Here is a 19,721-nt window from a genome sequence, read left to right as displayed (position 1 = left end):
AGAACCATCATCATCACCGAGAGAACCAACACCAAGAGAAAACCATCATCATCATCAACACAACCAACATCATCACCAAGAGACATTTATCACCAAGAGAGAACCATCATCATCACCAACACAACCATCATCATCACCAAGAGACAGCCATCATCACCAAGAGAGCCAACACCAAGAGAAAACCATCATCATCACCAACACAACCATCATCATCACCAAGAGACATTTATCACCAAGAGAGAACCATCATCATCACCAACACAACCATCATCATCACCAAGAGACAGCCATCATCACCAAGAGAACAATCATCATCATCATCATCAAGAGACTTCCATCATCATCACCAGACAACCATCTTCATCACCAAGAGACAGCCATCATCACCAAGAGAGCCAACACCAAGAGAAAACCATCATCATCACCAACACAACCATCATCATCACCAAGAAACATCCATCATCATCACCAACACAACCATCATCATCACCAACACAATCATCATCACCAAGAGAAAACCATCATCATCACCAAGACAGAACCATCATCACCACCAACACAACCAACATCATCACCAAGAGACAATCATCATCACCAAGACAGAACCATCATCACCACCAACACAACCAACATCATCACCAGGAGACAACAATCATCACCAGGAGAACCAACCCCAGCCCAAACCACGCTGGTGCCACCACGGCTCGGACCGACAGACCCCACCACACCAACCCAACCCAACCCAACCCAACCCAACCCAACCCGCCCCGCCCCGGCGGCGCCGGCGCTCACCGGCCTCGTCGTGCGCTTCCAGGCCCACGTCGGGCTCGTGCCGCGCCAGCGAGGAGAAGAAGTCGGGCTCGTCCCTCAGCTCGGGGCCCTCGCGGCGCGCGGCCGCCGGCTCCTCCTCGGCGCCGTAGAACGCCGCGTCCTCCTCCTCCTCCTCCTCTTCCTCATCCTGCTGCTGCGGCGCGGGGCCGGGTGGCGCCGCGGGCTCGGGGTCGGCGCGGCGCGGGCAGCCGGGCTCGGGCGCGGGGCCGGGCTCGGGGGGCATCAGGAGGGGCCCGCGGGCGGCGTCCGTGGGGCGCTGCGGGAAGGGCGCGACGCTCTCCTCCATGCCGCGCCGGGAGCGCGGCGCCGCGCCCAGCAGAACGCGGCGCCGGCACTGCGGGGGCTGCCGGCAACACCTGCGGGGAGAACGGGGCAGAAAATGAGGAATGAGGAGGATTTAGGGTCACCAAAAGTCACCAAATGTCACCGTGCCACTCTGCTGAGGGAAAAGGGGCAGAAAATGGGCAAGGGGAGGGTTTGGGGGCACCAAAAGTCACCAAATGTCACCGTGTCACTCTGCTGAGGGAAAAGGGGCAGAAAACGGGCAAGGGGAGGGTTTGGGGGCACCAAAAGTCACCCAATGTCACCTGTGCTCCCCCCTGAGGGAAAATGGGGCAGAAAATGAGCAAAGGGAGGATTTGGGGACACCAAAAGTCACCAAATGTCACCTGTGCTCCTCACTCTGCTCACTGAGGGAAAATGGGCAGAAAATGAAGAAAGAAGAAGAGTTTGGGGTCACCAAAAGTCACCCAATGTCACCTGTGCTCCCCCCTGAGGGAAAAGGGGCAGAAAATGGGTAAGGGGAGGGGTGGGGACACCAAAAGTCACCAAATGTCACCGTGTCACTCTGCCGAGGGAAAAGGGGCAGAAAATGAGGAATGAGGAGGATTTAGGGTCACCAAAACCAACCAAATGTCACCGTGTCACTCTGCTGAGGGAAAAGGGGCAGAAAATGGGCAAAGGGAGGGTTTGGGGTCACCAAATGTCACCAAATGTCACCAAATGTCACCAAAAGTCACCAAATGTCACTGTGCCACTCTGCTGAGGGAAAAGGGGCAGAAAATGAGGAATGAGGGAGGGTTTGGGGCACCAAAAGTCACCAAAAGTCACCAAATGTCACCTGTGCTCCCCACTGAGGGAAAAGGGGCAGAAAATGGGCAAGGGGAGGGGTGGGGACACCAAAACCAACCAAATGTCACCGTGTCACTCTGCCGAGGGAAAATGGGCAGAAAATGAGGAAAGAAGAAGAGTTTGGGGTCACCAAAAGTCACCAAATGTCACTGTGTGACTCTATTGAGGGAAAAGGGGCAGAAAATGAAGAAAGAAGGAGGGTTTGGGGACACCAAAAGTCACCAAATGTCACCAAAAGTCACCAAATGTCATCTGTCCACCCCACTGAGGGAAAAGGGGCAGAAAATGGGCAAAGGGAGGGTTTGGGGGCACCAAAAGTCACCAAAAGTCACCAAAAGTCCCCGTGTCACTCTGCTGAGGGAAACTGGGCAGAAAATGAGGAAAGAAGATTTTGGGGTCACCAAAAGTCACCAAATGTCACCTGTGCTCCCCACTGAGGGAAAAAGGGCAGAAAATGAGGAATGAGGGAGGGTTTGGGGTCACCAAAAGTCACCCAATGTCACCTGTGCTCCCCTCCATCACCCAAAATTCCCCAAATCCCCTCAAATCTGTCATTTATCCCCAAAACCCCAATTCCCGAGAAGGGAAAAGCCCCAAATGAGGATTTGGGAGGTTCTGCCACGGGATGGGCTGGGCAGGATCGGATTTTCCACCTGGGAAAAGCTTTGGAGATTCTGGGAGGGGAAAGCAGGCTCAAAGCAGGTGGGTTGGCCCAAAATATTCACCCCAAAATCACCTTTTAGTGCCCTAAAAAGTGGGACTGGAAATGATCCAAGTGAAATAAAGGAGAATCCCAAAATCACCTTTTCCTGCCCTAAAAAGTGGGAATGGAAATGATCCAAGTGAATAAAGGAGAATCCCAAATCACCTTTTCCTGCCCTAAAAAGTGGGACTGGAAATGATCCAAGTGAATAAAGGAGAATCCCAAAATCACCTTTTCCTGCCCCAAAAAGCTGAGAATTAAAACAATTCCAGTGAAATAAAGATCCCAAAATCACCTTTCCCTGCCCCAAAAAGCTGAGAATTAAAAGAATTCCAGAGAAACCAAGATCCCAAAATCCCCTTTTCCCCACCCGAGAAGCAGGAATTAAAACAATTCCAGTGAAAGAAAGACCCCAAAAGGTCAGAATTAAAACAAATTTGAGAGCAATAAAGACCACAAAATCGCCTTTCCCTGCCCCAAAAAGTGGAAATTAAAACAGTTACAGAGTAATAAAGATCCCAAAATCCCCTTTCCCTGCCCCAAAAGGTCAGAATTAAAACAATTCTGGCGCAATAAAGACCCCAAATCCCTTTTCCCACCTGAGAAGAGGGAATTAAAAGGATTCCGGTGCAATAAAGATCCCAAAATCACATTTCCCTGCCCCAAAAGGTCAGAATTAAAAGGATTTTGGCACAATAAAGACCCCAAATCCCTTTTCCCACCTGAAAAGCGGGAATCAAAAGGATTCCAGTGAAACACAGACCCCAAAAGGTCAGAATTAAAACAACTCCAGAGCAATAAAGACCCCAAATCCGTTTTCCCACCTGAAAAGTGGGAATTAAAACAATTCCAGAGCAATAAAGACCCCAAAAAGGTCAGAATTGAAAGGATTCCAGAGCAATAAAGACCCCAAAAGCTCCCTTCCCTGCCCCAAAAGGGCAGAATTTAATGGATTCCCAAATCCCCTTTTCCCACCTGAGAAATGAGAATTAAAACAATTCCAGAGCAATAAAAACCCCAAATCCCCTTTCCCACCCGAGAAATGGGGATTTAAAGGATTCCAGTGAAATAAAGATCCCAAAAGGGCAGAATTAAAAGGATTCCAGTGCAGTAAAGACCCCAAATCCCTTTTTCCCACCTGAAAAATGAGAATTAAAAGGATTCCGGTGAAATAAAGACCCCAAAAGGTCAGAATTAAAACAATTCCACAGAAATAAAGATCCCAAAATCCCCTTTCCCTGCCCCAAAAGGTCAGAATTAAAACAATTCCGGCGAAATAAAGACCCCAGACCCCTTGTCCCGCCTGAGAAATGAGAATTAAAAGGATTCCGGTGCAATAAAGACCCCAAAATCACATTTCCCTGCCCCAAAAGGTCAGAATTAAAACGATTCTGGTGAAATAAAGATCCCAAATCCCTTTTCCCGTCTGAGAACCCGGAATTGAAAGGATTCCAGTGCAATTAAAGACCCCAAAAAGGTCAGAATTAAAACAATTCCAGAGCAATAAAGACCCCAAATCCCCTTTTCCCACCTGAGAACCGGGAATTAAAAAGATTCCGGCTCAATAAAGACCCCAAAAGGTCAGAATTGAAAGGATTCCAGAGCAATTAAAGACCCCAAATCCCCCTTTCCCACCTGAGAAATGAGAATTAAAAGGATTCCAGTGAAATAAAGACCACAAAAGGTCAGAATTAAAACAATTCCACAGAAATAAAGATCCCAAAATCACCTTTCCCTGCCCCAAAATGTCAGAATTAAAAGGATTCTGGTGCAATAAAGATCCCAAATCCCCTTTTCCCACCTGAAAAGCAGGAATTAAAAGGATTCTGATGAAATAAAGATCCCAAAGGGTCAGAATTAAAACAACTCCAGAGCAATAAGGATCCCAAAAGGTCAGAATTAAAAGGATTCCTGTGCAATAAAGACCCCAAATCCCTTTTCCCACCTGAAAAGTGGGAACTAAAACAATTCCAGTGAAACAAAGACCCAAAAATGTCAGAATTAAAAGGATTCCAGTGAAATAAAGACCCCAAACCCCTTTTCCCACCTGAGAAGGGGGATTTAAAGGATTCCCAAAATCCCCTTTCCCTGCCCCAAAAGGACAGAATTAAAAGGATTCCAGTGAAATAAAGACCCCAAAAGGTCAGAATTTAAAGGATTCCTGTGCAATAAAGACCCCAAATCCCTTTTCCCACCTGAAAAGCGGGAATTAAAAGGATTCCAGTGCAATAAAGACCCCAAAAGGTCAGAATTTAAAGGATTCCTGTGCAATAAAGATCCCAAATCCCCTTTTCCCACCTGAGAAATGAGAATTAAAAGGATTCCTGTGCAATAAAGACCCCAAAAGGTCAGAATTGAAAGGATTCCGGCGCAATAAAGATCCCAAATCCCTTTTCCCACCTGAAAAGTGGGAACTAAAACAATTCCAGTGAAACAAAGTCCCCAAAAGGTCAGAATTAAAAGGATTCCTGTGAAATAAAGACCCCAAACCCCTTTCCCTACCCCCAAAAAGGTCAGAATTAAAACAACTCCAGAGCAATAAGGACCCCAAAATGTCAGAATTTAAAGGATTCTGATGCAATAAAGACCCCAAATCCCCTTTTCCCACCTGAAAAGCGGGAATTAAAAGGATTCCAGTGCAATAAAGACCCCAAAAGGTCAGAATTTAAAGGATTCCTGTGCAATAAAGACCCCAAATCCCTTTTCCCACCCGGGAGCAGGAATTAAAAGGATTCCAGTGCAATAAAGACCCCAAACCCCTTTTCCCACCTGAGAACCGGGAGTTTAAAGGATCGCGGGCAGGGCGGCTCCGGCCCCGGGAGGGGAAGGGAAGGGAAGCTCGGCTCGGGCCAGGAGGGGCCGAACGGGGCCAAACGGGGCCAAAGGAGGCTGAAGGAGGCTGAAGGAGGCCGAAGGAGGCTGAAGGAGGCTGAAGGAGGCCGAAGGAGGCCGGGAATTCGCAGCTCTGGCGGCTCCGGCGGGATAAAGGCACAGGAGGGAGCAGAAGGAGCTAAATTTACCGAGGAAGGAGAGGGAAGGGAGAGCCTAAAAATACCTAAAAATACCGCCCAGGTGGGGACGCAAAGGAATTATCGCAGCCGGAGCGGGATCGTTCCGGGGAAACGAGAAACCGCGGGAAATCCCAGAGCTGGGCAAAATCCCAAATCCCAAACAGGGAGAAAACCCCAAATCTGGGGCAAAATCCCAAAGCTGGGCAAAATCCCAAACCCCAAACACAGAGAAAACCCCAAATCTGGGCAAAATCCCAAACCCCAAACAGGGAGAAAACCCCAAATCTGGGCAAAATCCCAAATCCCAAACAGGGAGAAAATCCCAAATCTGGGCAAAATCCCAAATCTGGGCAAAATCCCAAACCCCAAACAGGGAGAAAACTCCAAATCTGGGGCAAAATCCCAAACCTGGGCAAAATCCCAAACCCCAAACAGGGAGAAAATCCCAAATCTGGGCAAAATCCCAAATCCCAAACAGGGAGAAAATCCCAAATCTGGGGCAAAATCCCAAAGCTGGGCAAAATCCCAAAGCTGGGCAAAATCCCAAACCCCAAACAGGGAGAAAACCCCAAATCTGGGGCAAAATCCCAAATCCCAAACAGGGAGAAAATCCCAAATCTGGGGCAAAATCCCAAACCTGGGCAAAATCCCAAACCCCAAACAGGGAGAAAATCCCAAACCCCAAACACAGAGAAAATCCCAATTCTGGGGCAAAATCCCAAATCCCAAAGCTGGGGCAAAATCCCAAATCCCAAACCTGGAGCAAAATCCCAAATCCCAAACACGGAGAAAATCCCAAATCTGGAGCAAATCCCAAATCTGGGGCAAAATCCCAAATCCCAAAAAGGGAGAAAATCCCAAATCTGGGGCAAAATCCCAAACCTGGGCAAAATCCCAAACCCCAAACAGGGAGAAAATCCCAAACCCCAAACACAGAGAAAATCCCAATTCTGGGGCAAAATCCCAAATCCCAAAGCTGGGGCAAAATCCCAAATCCCAAACCTGGAGCAAAATCCCAAATCCCAAACACGGAGAAAATCCCAAATCTGGAGCAAATCCCAAATCTGGGGCAAAATCCCAAATCCCAAACACTGAGAAAATCCCAAACACAGAGAAAATCCCAAGCACAGAGAAAATCCCAAATCTGGGGCAAAATCCCAAATCCCAAACACAGAGAAAATCCCAAACCCCAAACCTGGAGCAAATGCCAAGTCCAGAGCAAATCCCAAATCCGGAGCAAATCCCAAATCCAGAGCAAAATCCCAAACACGGAGAAAATCCCAAATCCCAAACCTGGAGCAAAATCCCAAATACCAAACCCAGAGAAAATCGCAAATCCCAAATGGAGAACAAGTCCCAAATCTGGAGCAAATCCCAAACCTGGAGCAAAATCCTAAATCTGGAGCAGATCCCAAATCCAGAACAAATCCCAAACCTGGACCAAATCCAAAATCCCAAACCGAGAGCAAATCCTAAATCCAGAACAAATCCTAAATCCCAAACCCGGAACAAATCCCAGACTCGCAGCAAATCCCAAATCCCAAACTCAGAGCAAATCCCAAACCTGGAACAAATCCAAAATCCCAAACCCAGAAAAAATCCCAAGCCCAGAACAAATTCCAAATCCAGAACAAATCCTAAATCCAGAACAAATCCGAAATCCAGAACAAATCCCAAACCTGGAACAAATCCAAAATCGCAAACCAAGATCAAATCCTAAATCCAGAACAAATCCTAAACCTCGAACAAATGCCAAATCCAGAGCAAATCCTAAATCCCAAATCCAGAACAAATTCCAAATCCGGAACAATTACAAAATAACAAACCATGAGCAAATCCCAAATCCAGAACAAATCCGAAATGCCAAAACTGGAACAAATCCCAAACCTGGAGCAAATCCCAAACCCCAAACCTGGAGCAAGTAGAGGTTGTTAATTCCAGGTGCTCCAAGCACCTTCAGTTTTTGGGAAATCCCAAAAGCAGCACCCCAAAATCCCAACTCCTCAGGGCTCTGATCCCAAACCCAGCTCTGATCCCAAACCCAGCTCTGATCCCAAACCCAGCTCTGATCCCAAACCCAGCTCTGATCCCAAACCCAGCTCTGACCCCAAACCCAGCTCTGATCCCAAACCCAGCTCTGATCCCAAACCCAACCCTGATCCCAAACCCAGCTCTGACCCCAAACCCAACCCTGATCCCAAACCCAGCTCTGATCCCAAACCCAGCTCTGATCCCAAACCCAACCCTGATCCCAAACCCAGCTCTGACCCCAAACCCAGCTCTGATCCCAAACCCAACTCCTCAGGGCTCTGATCCCAAACCCAGCTCTGATCCCAAACCCAGCTCTGATCCCAAACCCAGCTCTGATCCCAAACCCAGCTCTGATCCCAAACCCAGCTCTGATCCCAAACCCAGCTCCTCAGGGCTCTGATCCCAAATCCAGCTCTGATCCCAAACCCAGCTCCTCAGGGCTCTGATCCCAAACCCAGCTCTGATCCCAAACCCAGCTCTGATCCCAAACCCAACTCCTCAGGGCTCTGATCCCAAACCCAGCTCTGATCCCAAACCCAGCTCTGATCCCAAACCCAGCTCTGATCCCAAACCCAGCTCTGATCCCAAACCCAGCTCTGATCCCAAACCCAGCTCCTCAGGGCTCTGATCCCAAACCCAGCTCTGATCCCAAACCCAGCTCTGATCCCAAACCCAGCTCTGATCCCAAACCCAGCTCCTCAGGGCTCTGACCCCAAACCCTGGAGGATTTTAGGGAGAAAATCCCAAATTTTTGGATTCTGCTGGAATAGGACGAGGCTGGAGCCACCTCTGGAATCTGCCTCAAATCCACTCAAAACCCCGAAATTCCCATTTTTCCCCCATTTCTGGGACCATCCCGAGATCCGCTTCTCCAACCCCGTTTGGGAACAATCCCAAATCCCCTGGAACCCAAATCCCTCTGGATCCCAAATCCCCTGGATGCCAAATCTCATTGGATCCCAAATCCCTCTGAATCCTAAATCCCTCTGGATCCCAAATTCCTCTGGATCCCAAATCCCTCTGGAACCCAAATTCCCCTGGATCCCAAATCCCCTGGAACCCAAATCTCTCTCAATCCCAAAACCCTCTGGATCCTAAATCCTTCTGGAATCCGAAATCTCTCTGGATCCCAAATCCCCCTGATCCCAAATCTCCTGAAACCCAAATCCCTCTGGATTCCGCCTGGGATCCCAAATCCCTCTGGATCCCAAATCCCTCTGGGATCCCAAATCCCCTGGATCCCAAATCCCCTGAATCCCAAATCTCTCTGGATCCCAAATCCCTCTGGATTCCCCCTGATCCCAAATCCCCTGAATCCCAAATCTCTCTGGATCCCAAATCCCTCTGGATCCCAAATCCCCTGGATCCCAAATCCCTCTGGATCCCAAATCCCCTGAATCCCAAATCTCTCTCAATCCCAAAACCCTCTGGATCCTAAATCCTTCTGGAATCCGAAATCCGCGTGGTTTTCCTCATTTTTCCCACAAAAACCCCCATTCCAACCTGGATTTTCTCCCTGGACTCGCGGATTTATGGAATTTTCCCCCCAAAATTCCCTTTTTTTTCGGGATAAATCCACGGGAACGGCTCCAAACTCTTGGTGGAATTTTTTTTTCCTGTTTTTTTCCCCTCCCGAAGCAGGAGGAAAAGGCAGGAATCGGAATTTTCTCCTCCTCCTCCTCCTCCTCCTCCTCCTCCTCCTCCTCCTCCTCCTCCTCCTCCTCCTCCTCCTCCAGGTCCCGGCCGCATTCCCAAGGTCCTGGAGATTTCTTGGAATTTTTTGGGGTTTTTTTCTAAATTTTCCCACAGTTTTTTCTCCTGATTTTTCCCCCTTTTTCCACAACGGGGACATGGAAACCCCAAATGCGACCCCAAATAATTTTGGGAGTCCCTGACGAGCTCGTTTAGCCCAAAATTGGCTTTTTTTGCCCCGAATAAACCCCCTCGGGAGCTGCTCCAGCCATCCCAAACTCCTGCTCCGAGGGCGTTTTCGGGATCCGGGATTTGGGATCCGCGGGGAATTCGGGTGCGGGGTCGGGGTGAGCCCAAAACTGATCCTGGATGATCCCAAAGCTGCTCCAAGGGGTTCCAGGACGATCCTAAATGTGATCCAAGGGGTCCAGGATGATCCCAGAGGTCCTGGATGATCCCAAAGCTTCTCCAGGAAGATCCCAAAGATGCTCCAGGAGATCCAGGATGATCCCAAAGATGCTCCAAGGGGCTCCAGGATGATCCCAAAGATGCTCCAAGGGGCTCCAGGATGATCCTAAATGTGACCCAAGGGGTCCTGGATGATCCCAAAGATGATCCAAGGGGTTCCAGGATGACCCTAAATACGATCCAAGAGCTTCTGGATAATCCCAAAGAAGCTCCAAAGGTCCTGAAGGATCCAGAAGGTGATCCAGAGGTCCAGGAGGAACCCAAAGCTGCTCCAAGGGGTTCCAGGAGGATCCTAAATGTGACCCAAGGGGTCCTGGATGATCCCAAAGCTGCTCCAGGAGAATCCCAGAATTGCTCCAGAGGTCCTGGATGACCCCAAAGCTGCTCCAAGGGGTTCCAGGATGACCCTAAATGTGATCCAAGGGGTTCCAGGATGACCCTAAATGTGTTCCAAGGGGTTCTGGATAATCCCAAAGAAGCTCCAAAAGTCCAGGATGATCCCAAAGTTGATCCAAGAGGTTCCAGGAAGATCCCAAAGCTGCTCCAAGGGGGTCTCAATGACCCTAAAGGTGATCCAAGGGGTCCTGGATGATCCCAAAACTGCTCCAGGAGGTCCTGGGTGATCCCAAAGATGACCCAAGAGATCCTGGACGATCCCAGAGGTCCTGGATGATCCCAAAGCTCCTCCAGGATGATCTCAAAGGTGATCCAAGGGGTTCCAGGATGACCCTAAACGTGATCCAAGGGGTCCTGGATGATCCCAGAAATGATCCAAGGGGTTCTGGACGATCCCATAGTTCCTCCAGGACAATCCCAAAGCTGCTCCAGAGGTCCAAGATGATCCCAAAGGTGCTCCAAGTGGTCCTGGATGATCCAAGAGCAGCTCCAAAGGGTTCCAGGATGGTCCCAAAGGTGCTCCAGGAGGTCCTGGATGATCCCAAAGCTCCCCCAGAAGGTCCTGGATGATCCCAAAGCTCCTCCAAGGGTTCCAGGATGGTCCCAAAGGTGCTCCAGGGGCTCCAAGAAGTTCCCCGAGCAGACCCTGCAAAGCCCAGACCCCAAATCGGGGCTCCTGCTGGGCACAGAGACCCCCCTGACACACCTGGGCACACCTGGAACCCCCACAGCCCACCCTGCACACCTGGGCACTGCCCTGCACACCTGGGCACTGCCCTGCACACCTGGGCACTGCCCTGCCCTGCACACCTGGGCACTGCCACGCCCTGCACACCTGGGCACTGCCACACCCTGCACACCTGGGCACTGCCCTGCACACCTGGGCACTGCCCCACCCTGCACACCTGAGCACTGCCCCGCCCTGCACACCTGGGCACTGCCCCTGCACACCTGGGCACTGCCCTGCACACCTGGGCACTGCCCTGCACACCTGGGCACTGCCCCACCCTGCACACCTGGGCACTGCCCTGCACACCTGGGCACTGCCACACCCTGCACACCTGGGCACTGCCCTGCACACCTGGGCACTGCCCCGCCCTGCACACCTGGGCACTGCCCTGCACACCTGGGCACTGCCCCGCCCTGCACACCTGGGCACTGCCACGCCCTGCACACCTGGGCACTGCCCTGCCCTGCACACCTGGGCACTGCCACACCCTGCACACCTGGGCACTGCCCTGCCCTGCACACCTGGGCACTGCCACACCCTGCACACCTGGGCACTGCCCTGCCCTGCACACCTGGGCACTGCCCCACCCTGCACACCTGGGCACTGCCCCACCCTGCACACCTGGGCACTGCCACGCCCTGCACACCTGGGCACTGCCCTGCCCTGCACACCTGGGCACTGCCACACCCTGCACACCTGGGCACTGCCCCGCCCTGCACACCTGGGCACTGCCACACCCTGCACACCTGGGCACTGCCCTGCCCTGCACACCTGGGCACTGCCCCACCCTGCACACCTGGGCACTGCCCTGCACACCTGGGCACTGCCCTGCACACCTGGGCACTGCCCCACCCTGCACACCTGGGCACTGCCCCTGCACACCTGGGCACTGCCCTGCCCTGCACACCTGGGCACTGCCACACCCTGCACACCTGGGCACTGCCCTGCACACCTGGGCACCGCCCTGCACACCTGGGCACTGCCCTGCACACCTGGGCACTGCCACACCCTGCACACCTGGGCACTGCCCCACCCTGCACACCTGGGCACTGCCCTGCCCTGCACACCTGGGCACTGCCCCACCCTGCACACCTGGGCACTGCCACACCCTGCACACCTGGGCACTGCCCTGCCCTGCACACCTGGGCACTGCCCCACCCTGCACACCTGGGCACTGCCCCGCCCTGCACACCTGGGCACTGCCCTGCACACCTGGGCACTGCCCCGCCCTGCACACCTGGGCACTGCCCCACCCTGCACACCTGGGCACTGCCCTGCACACCTGGGCACTGCCCCACCCTGCACACCTGGGCACTGCCCTGCACACCTGGGCACTGCCCTGCACACCTGGGCACTGCCCCGCCCTGCACACCTGGGCACTGCCCTGCACACCTGGGCACTGCCCCGCCCTGCACACCTGGGCACTGCCCTGCACACCTGGGCACTGCCCCGCCCTGCACACCTGGGCACTGCCCTGCACACCTGGGCACTGCCCTCCCTGCACACCTGGGCACTGCCCCACCCTGCACACCTGGGCACTGCCCTGCACACCTGGGCACTGCCCCACCCTGCACACCTGGGCACTGCCCTGCCCTGCACACCTGGAACCCCCCCTGCACACCTGGGCACTGCCCTGCCCTGCACACCTGGGCACTGCCCTGCACACCTGGGCACTGCCCTCCCTGCACACCTGGGCACTGCCCCACCCTGCACACCTGGGCACTGCCCCGCCCTGCACACCTGGGCACTGCCCTGCACACCTGGGCACTGCCCCACCCTGCACACCTGGGCACTGCCCCTGCACACCTGGGCACTGCCCTGCACACCTGGGCACTGCCCCGCCCTGCACACCTGGGCACTGCCCTGCACACCTGGGCACTGCCCTGCACACCTGGGCACTGCCCCGCCCTGCACACCTGGGCACTGCCCTGCACACCTGGGCACTGCCCCGCCCTGCACACCTGGGCACTGCCCTGCACACCTGGGCACTGCCACACCCTGCACACCTGGGCACTGCCACACCCTGCACACCTGGGCACTGCCCTGCACACCTGGGCACTGCCCCGCCCTGCACACCTGGGCACTGCCCCTGCACACCTGGGCACTGCCCCTGCCCTGCACACCTGGGCACTGCCCCGCCCTGCACACCTGGGCACTGCCCCGCCCTGCACACCTGGGGACTGCCCCTGCACACCTGGGCACTGCCCCGCCCTGCACACCTGGGCACTGCCCTGCACACCTGGGCACTGCCACACCCTGCACACCTGGGCACTGCCACACCCTGCACACCTGGGCACTGCCCTGCACACCTGGGCACTGCCCCGCCCTGCACACCTGGGCACTGCCCCTGCACACCTGGGCACTGCCCCTGCCCTGCACACCTGGGCACTGCCCCGCCCTGCACACCTGGGCACTGCCCCGCCCTGCACACCTGGGGACTGCCCTGCACACCTGGGCACTGCCCCGCCCTGCACACCTGGGCACTGCCCCGCCCTGCACACCTGGGCACTGCCCTGCACACCTGGGCACTGCCCCGCCCTGCACACCTGGGCACTGCCCTGCCCTGCACACCTGGGCACTGCCACAGTGTCCGTCTGTCCCTCTGTCCCTGGTGTCCCCGTTCTATCCCGCTCTGTCCCCCTGTCCCGCTGTCCCCGTTCTGTCCCGGTGTGTCCCCATGTCCTGGTGTCCCTCTGTCCTGCTGTCCCCACTCTGTCCCGGCTCTGTCCCCCTGTCCCCCTGTCTCTCTGTCCCTCTGTCCCCGCTCTGTCCCCATGTCCCGGTGTCCCACTGTCCCCGCTCTGTCCCGCTCTATCCCGTTCTGTCCCTCTGTCCCGCTCTGTCCCCTGTCGCTCTATCCCGTTCTGTCCCGGCTCTGTCCCTCTGTCCCTGTGTCCCCCTGTCCCTCTGTCCCGGCCCTGTCCCTCTGTCCCGGCTCTGTCCCGGTTTTATCCCCGCTCTATCCCCGTTCTGTCCCTGCTCTGTCCCGGCTCTGTCCCCTGTCCCTCTGTCCCGGCTCTGTCCCCATGTCCCGGTGTCCCTCTGTCCCCTGTCCCGCCCTGTCCCGCTCTATCCCGGCTCTATCCCGGCCCTGTCCCTCTGTCCCGCTCTGTCCCGGTGTGTCCCCATGTCCCGGCCCTGTCCCGCTGTCCCGGCTCTATCCCGGCTCTGTCCCGGCTCTATCCCGGCCCTGTCCCGCTGTCCCCGCCGTGTCCGTCTGTCCCGCCCTCACCGGGCCGTGCCGCCGGGGCCGCGCCCTCTCCGCCGCTCCCGCTCAGCGCCGCCCCGCGCCCGCCCCGGGCCCGCTCCGCCGCCGCCGCCGCGCCGGGGCCATGGCGCCCTCGGGAGCCTCCCCGGGGCTGCCGCAGCCGGCCCGTGTCCCGGTTCCTGTCCCGGCTCCTGTCCCGCTCCGTGTCCCGGCTCCTGTCCCGGCTCCTGTCCCGGTTCCCGTCCCGGTTCCGTTCCCGGTTCCGTTCCCGGTTCCGTTCCCGGTCCCGCCGCCTGCGCCGCTCCGGCCGCTCCCCCGCCCCCCTCCCGCCGGCGGGGCCTGACTACGTCACGCCGCGCGCGACCGGGCCGCCGCCGACATCTTGAGGGGGGGGCCGGCGGCGGCGGCGCGGGCGGCCCCGGCGGGGATGGGGCCCGCGGGGAGGAAGCGGGGCCCGGCGGGGAGGCGGGAGGAGCCGCCGCCGCCGCCGCCGCCGCCGCCATGTTGGGGCCGCCCCCCGTGCCCCCGCCCGCCCCGCCGGGGCCGCCGCCGCCGCCCTCCGCCCGCCCGCGGCGCGCCGCGATGACGTTGGTAGAGGGAGCGGGCCGCCATCTTGGGAGTGGCGGGGGTTGAGTGGCCGAGACCTTCCGGGATGGAGGGGGGAGCGGCGCGCGGGTGGCGTCATCAGAGCGCGACGGCGGCGGCGCGCCGCCATCTTGGGCGTGTGAGGGGAAGGTCGGGCCGGGGGGAACTGTCCCCAAAATGTCCCCAAAATGTCCCCAAAGTGTCCCCAAAGTGTCCTCAAAGTGTCCCCAAAGGGTCTCCTGAGGGATTGAGAGGATCCTGGGCTCTGTCACTGTCCCCAGAGGGACCCTGAGGGACGGAGGGGACCCCGGGCTGTGCCACTGTCCTCAAAGTGTCTCCAAAATGTCACCAAGTGTCCCCAAAGGGTCCCCAAAGTGTCTCCTGAGGGACTGAGAGGACCTCAGGCTCTGCCACTGTCCCAAAAGGACCCCAGAGTGTCCCCAAAGGGACTCCAGTCTCTGTCACTGTCCCCAGAGTGTCCCCAAAGTGTCCCCAAGTGTCCCCAAAGGATCCCCTGAGGGACCGAGGGGACCCTGGGCTCTGTCACTGTCCCCAGAGTGTCCCCAAATTGTCCCCAAAGTGTCCCCAGAGTGTCCCCTGAGGGACTGAGAGGACCCTGGGCTCTGTCGCTGTCCTCAGAGTGTCCCCAAAGGGAGCCCAGGCTCTGTCAGTGTCCCCAAAGTGTCCCCAAAATGTCCCCAAAGTGTCCCCAAAGGGACCCTGAGGGACCGAGGGGACCCCGGGCTGGGCCACTGTCCCCAAAGGGGCCGAGGGGACACCCCCAAAGTGCCACCAGCAAAGGGCGTTTGGGGACACTGGGCCCACTGGGGACATATTGGGGACATTGGGGACACTGGGGGGGACACTGGGGCCACCAAGGGCCACCCCAGGAGGAGCCAAGGGGCCACCAAGAGCCACCCCAGGGGCCACCAAGGGCCACCAAATGGAGCCAGGGGCCACCAAGAGCCACCAAGGCCACCAAAGGCCACCCCAGGGGTCGCTGGGGCCACCAAGGGCTACCTCAGGAGGAGCCAAGGGGCCACCAAGGCCACCAAATGGAACCAGGGGCCACCAAGAGCCACCAAGGCCACCAAAGGCCACCCCAGGGCCACCAAGAGCCACCATGGGGCCACCAGGGCCACCACCAAGGCCACCAGGGCCACCAAATGGAGCCAAGGGCCACCAAGAGCCACCATGGGGCCACCAAGGGCCACCCAGGGGTCGCTGGGGCCACCAGAGGGCCCCGGGGGCTCCCTGGCCACGCCCCCCTCGTGGGGGCCACGCCCACAAAGAGCGTATGCAAATGACCACGCCCTCCAGGCCACGCCCATCCATCCTCCAGGCCACGCCCACCACGCGCGATGGGATTCGCCGGGAGCCTCGGTGAGAGCGGGACCCCGAAATCCCCTAAAAACTGCCCAAAAAAACCCGAAATCCCCTAAAAACTGCCCAAAAACCGACCCGGGAACCCCGAAATCCTCTAAAAACTGCCCAAAAAAACCCCGAAATCCCATAAAAACTGCCCAAAAACCGCCCCGGGACCCCCGAAATCCCCTAAAAACTGCCCAAAAAACCCCGAAATCCCATAAAAACTGCCCAAAAACCGCCCCGGGACCCCCGAAATCCCCTAAAAACTGCCCAAAAAAACCCCGAAATCCCATAAAAACTGCCCAAAAACCGCCCCGGGACCCCCGAAACCCCCTAAAAAACTGCCCAGAAACCCCCCAAAATCCCCTAAAAACTGCCCAACATCCCCTAAAAACCTCCCAAAAATCCTCCAAAAAACCGCTCCGGGAACCCCAAAATCTAAAAATTCCCCTAAATCCCCTAAAAACTGCCCAAACCCCCCTAAAAACTGCCCAAAATCCCCCCAAAAACCGCCCCGGGAACCCCGAAATCCCCCAAAACTCCCAAAATCCCCTAAAAACTGCTCAAAACCCCCTAAAAACTGCCCAAAATCACCTAAAAACCGACCCGGGAACCCCCCCAAAAAACCCAAATCCCCTAAAAACTGCCCAAAATCCCCCAAAAACCGACCCGGGAACCCCCCCAAAAAACCCAAATCCCCTAAAAACTGCCCAAAATCCCCCAAAATCCCCTAAAAACTGTCCCGGGACAGCCCAAAACTCCCTGAAAATCCCAAAAATCCTCTTAAAACCCCCCAAAATACCCCCAAAAAATTACCCCGGGACCCCCCAAAACCCGCGCGATTGGGACCCCCCCAAAAAAACAAAAAAAAAAACCCCAAAACCCCCAAAAAACTCCAAAAATCGCATTAAAAACCCAAAAGTCCTGTAAATAAACCGAAAAAAATCTTCCCCAGGACTCCCCCCCAAAACCCACTCGGGACGGGACCCCCAAAAAAGCCCCCGAAATTCTCCGGAAAACCCCCAAAAAAGCCAAAAATCTCCCCCAGAAACCCCCAAAATCTCCCAAAAAACCCCAAAACCTCCAAAAAACCCCCAAAACCTTCAAAAAAAACCCCAAAATCTCCCAAAATCTCCCAGAAAACCCCAAAAATCTCCCAAAAAACCTCAAAAATCTCCCCAAGAAACCCAAAAATCTTCCAAAAAACCTAAAAATCGCCTAAAAACTCAAAAATATCCCAAAAAAACCCCCAAATCTCCCCAAAAATCTCCCAAAAAAGCCCCAAAACCTTCCAAAGAAACCCAAAATCTTCCCAAAAACCCCAAAATCTCCCAAAAACACCCCAAACCTCCCCAAAAAACCTAAAAATATCCTAAAAAAAACCCCCAAAATCTCCCAAAAACACCCCAAACCTCCCCAAAAAACCTAAAAATATCCTAAAAAAAACCCCAAAATCTCCCAAAACACCCCAAACCTCCCCAAAAAACCTAAAAATATCCTAAAAAAAACCCCAAAATCTTCCAAAAAACCCCAAAACCTCCAAAAAAGCCCAAAATCTCCCCAAAACCCCAAAAAAAAACCCAAAAATCTCCCCAAAACCCCAAAATCTCCCCCAAACCCCCCCCCAAAAAAAACCCTAAAAATCTCACAACACCCCCCAAAATCTCCCCAAAAACCCCAAAAACTCCCAAAAAACCCCAAAATCTCCCAACACTCCCCAAAATCTCCCCAAAAACCCCAAAAACTCCCAAAAAACCCCAAAACCTCCCCCCCCCCCCCCGTGCCTCAGTTTCCCCAATTCGGGGCGGGGTCCCCAAACCCCGCCCCTCCCCCCACATAACGGTTCGCGCCCCTCCCCCCCCCATCCGTGCCTCAGTTTCCCCAATTTTGGGGGGGTCCCGCCCCTCCCCCACCCTCCCCCTCCCCCAATTTTGGGGGTGCCCCTCCCCCCCCCCCCCCCTCGGTTCCCACGGCGGGAAGGGGAAGTGGGGGAGGGGCGGCTCCCAGTTGGCGGCGCTGGGAGGAACTGGGAGGAACTGGGAGGGACTGGGGGGGGGCTGGGGGGGCTGGGGGGGGAGGGGACTTGAGGGGGGTCCCCAAAATTTTTTTGGGGGGGGGGGTCCCGACCCCGCTGCCCCTCCCCCACCCTGGATTTTGGGGAGGGGCCGCGCCCAGCGCTCCCAGTTTGGAACTGGGAGGAACTGGGAGGGGGGGTGGTGACGTCACACCCCAAAATTTGGGGGGGGGGGGTGGGGACCCCCCCAGAGCGGAAATGAGGGCGGGGGGGGCGCCCGTGACGTCACAAACCCCCAAATTTTTTATTGGGGGGGGAGGGGCGCTCCCAGTTTGGCCCAGTTTGGAACTGGGAGGGGGGAGGGGGGGGGGTCAGGGCGGCCCCTCCCCCCCCCCAAATTTCACACCCCCCCCCCCGTTTCCGCCCCTCCCCCCCCAGCGCTCCTCGCGCTCCTCCTGGGCGGGCTCGGCCCCCTCCCCCCCCGCGGCCGGTGAGCGGGGGAGGGGAGACGGGGGGGGGGGGGGAAATTTGGGGCTTTTTGGGGAAATTTGGGGTTGTGGGGGGGAAATTGGGGGAGATTTGGGGAAAATTGGGGGGATTTGGGGGGGTTTGGGGGGAAATTGGGGGGATTTGGGGGCAATTTGGGGGTTTTGGGGGCGATTTGGGGGGGTTTGGGGAAAATTGGGGGGGTTTGGGGGGGTATTGGGGGGATTTGGGGGCGATTTTGGGGTTTTTTTGGGAAAATTGGGGGGGAATTTGGGGTTTTGGGGGGGGAAATTGGGGGGGTTTGGGGTTTTTTTGGGGGGATTTGGGGTTTTTGGGGGAATTTGGGGGGGAAATTGGGGGAGATTTGGGGGTTTTTGGGGAGAAATTGGGGGATTTGGGGGTTTTGGGGGGGAAATTGGGGGATTTGGGGGAGATTTGGGGTTTTGGGGGGGATGTGGGGGGGAAATTGGGGGGATTTGGGGTTTTGGGGGGGAAATTGGGGGGGATTTGGGGGGGATTTGGGGAAAATTGGGGGGGATTTGGGGGGGTATTGGGGGATTTGGGTGGGGAAATTGGGGGGGTTTGGGGGGGATTTGGGGAAAATTGGGGGGGATTTGGGGAGATTTGGGGTTTTGGGGGCGATTTTGGGGTTTTGGGTGAGATTTGGGGGGGATTTGGGGGGATTTGGGGGGATTTGGAAGGGATTTAAGGGGGGTTTGCAGGGGGATTTGGGGTTTTTTGAGAAAATTGGGGGGATTTGGGGTTCTTGGGGGGGAAATTGGGGGGATTTGGGGGGGTTTGGGGTTTTTTGGGGGGGATTTGGGGGTTTTGGGGGCGATTTTGGGGGTTTTTTTGGGAAAATTGGGGGGGAATTTGGGGTTTTGGGGGGGAAATTGGGGGGATTTGGGGTTTTGGGGGGGAAATTGGGGGGGACTTGGAGGGGAAATTGGGGGAGATTTGGGGGTTTTGGGGGGAAATTGGGGGGATTTGGGGTTTGAGGGGAAATTGGGGTTTTTGGGGGGGATTTAAGGGGGGTTTGAGGGGGATTTGGGGTTTTTTGGGGAGAT

General features: G+C 56.0%; 2 protein-coding genes across 2 annotated transcripts in view; both read right to left on the bottom strand.

Moving 5' to 3' along the window:
• Positions 1-14,398, bottom strand: part of WIZ (WIZ zinc finger) — a 64,434-nt gene extending 50,036 nt beyond the window's left edge. Inside the window, 2 exon segments of the mRNA XM_064402092.1 lie at positions 793-1,187; positions 14,226-14,398. Of these exon segments, the coding sequence (XP_064258162.1) occupies positions 793-1,117 (325 nt within the window). The 5' untranslated portion in view covers positions 1,118-1,187; positions 14,226-14,398.
• LOC135288614 (uncharacterized) overlaps positions 1,194-19,721 on the bottom strand; it is a 24,319-nt gene continuing 5,791 nt past the window's right edge. Inside the window, exons 2-5 of the mRNA XM_064401984.1 lie at positions 14,549-14,916; positions 6,559-7,148; positions 6,085-6,381; positions 1,194-5,813 (exon numbers count right to left, since the gene is read on the bottom strand). Of these exons, the coding sequence (XP_064258054.1) occupies positions 5,711-5,813; positions 6,085-6,381; positions 6,559-7,148; positions 14,549-14,916 (1,358 nt within the window). The 3' untranslated portion in view covers positions 1,194-5,710. The remainder of the gene's footprint in view (positions 5,814-6,084; positions 6,382-6,558; positions 7,149-14,548; positions 14,917-19,721) is intronic.

Source organism: Passer domesticus, chromosome 34, assembly GCF_036417665.1.
Source record: "Passer domesticus isolate bPasDom1 chromosome 34, bPasDom1.hap1, whole genome shotgun sequence".
NCBI lineage: Eukaryota > Metazoa > Chordata > Aves > Passeriformes > Passeridae > Passer > Passer domesticus.
This window is presented reverse-complemented; position numbering and strand designations above follow the sequence as displayed.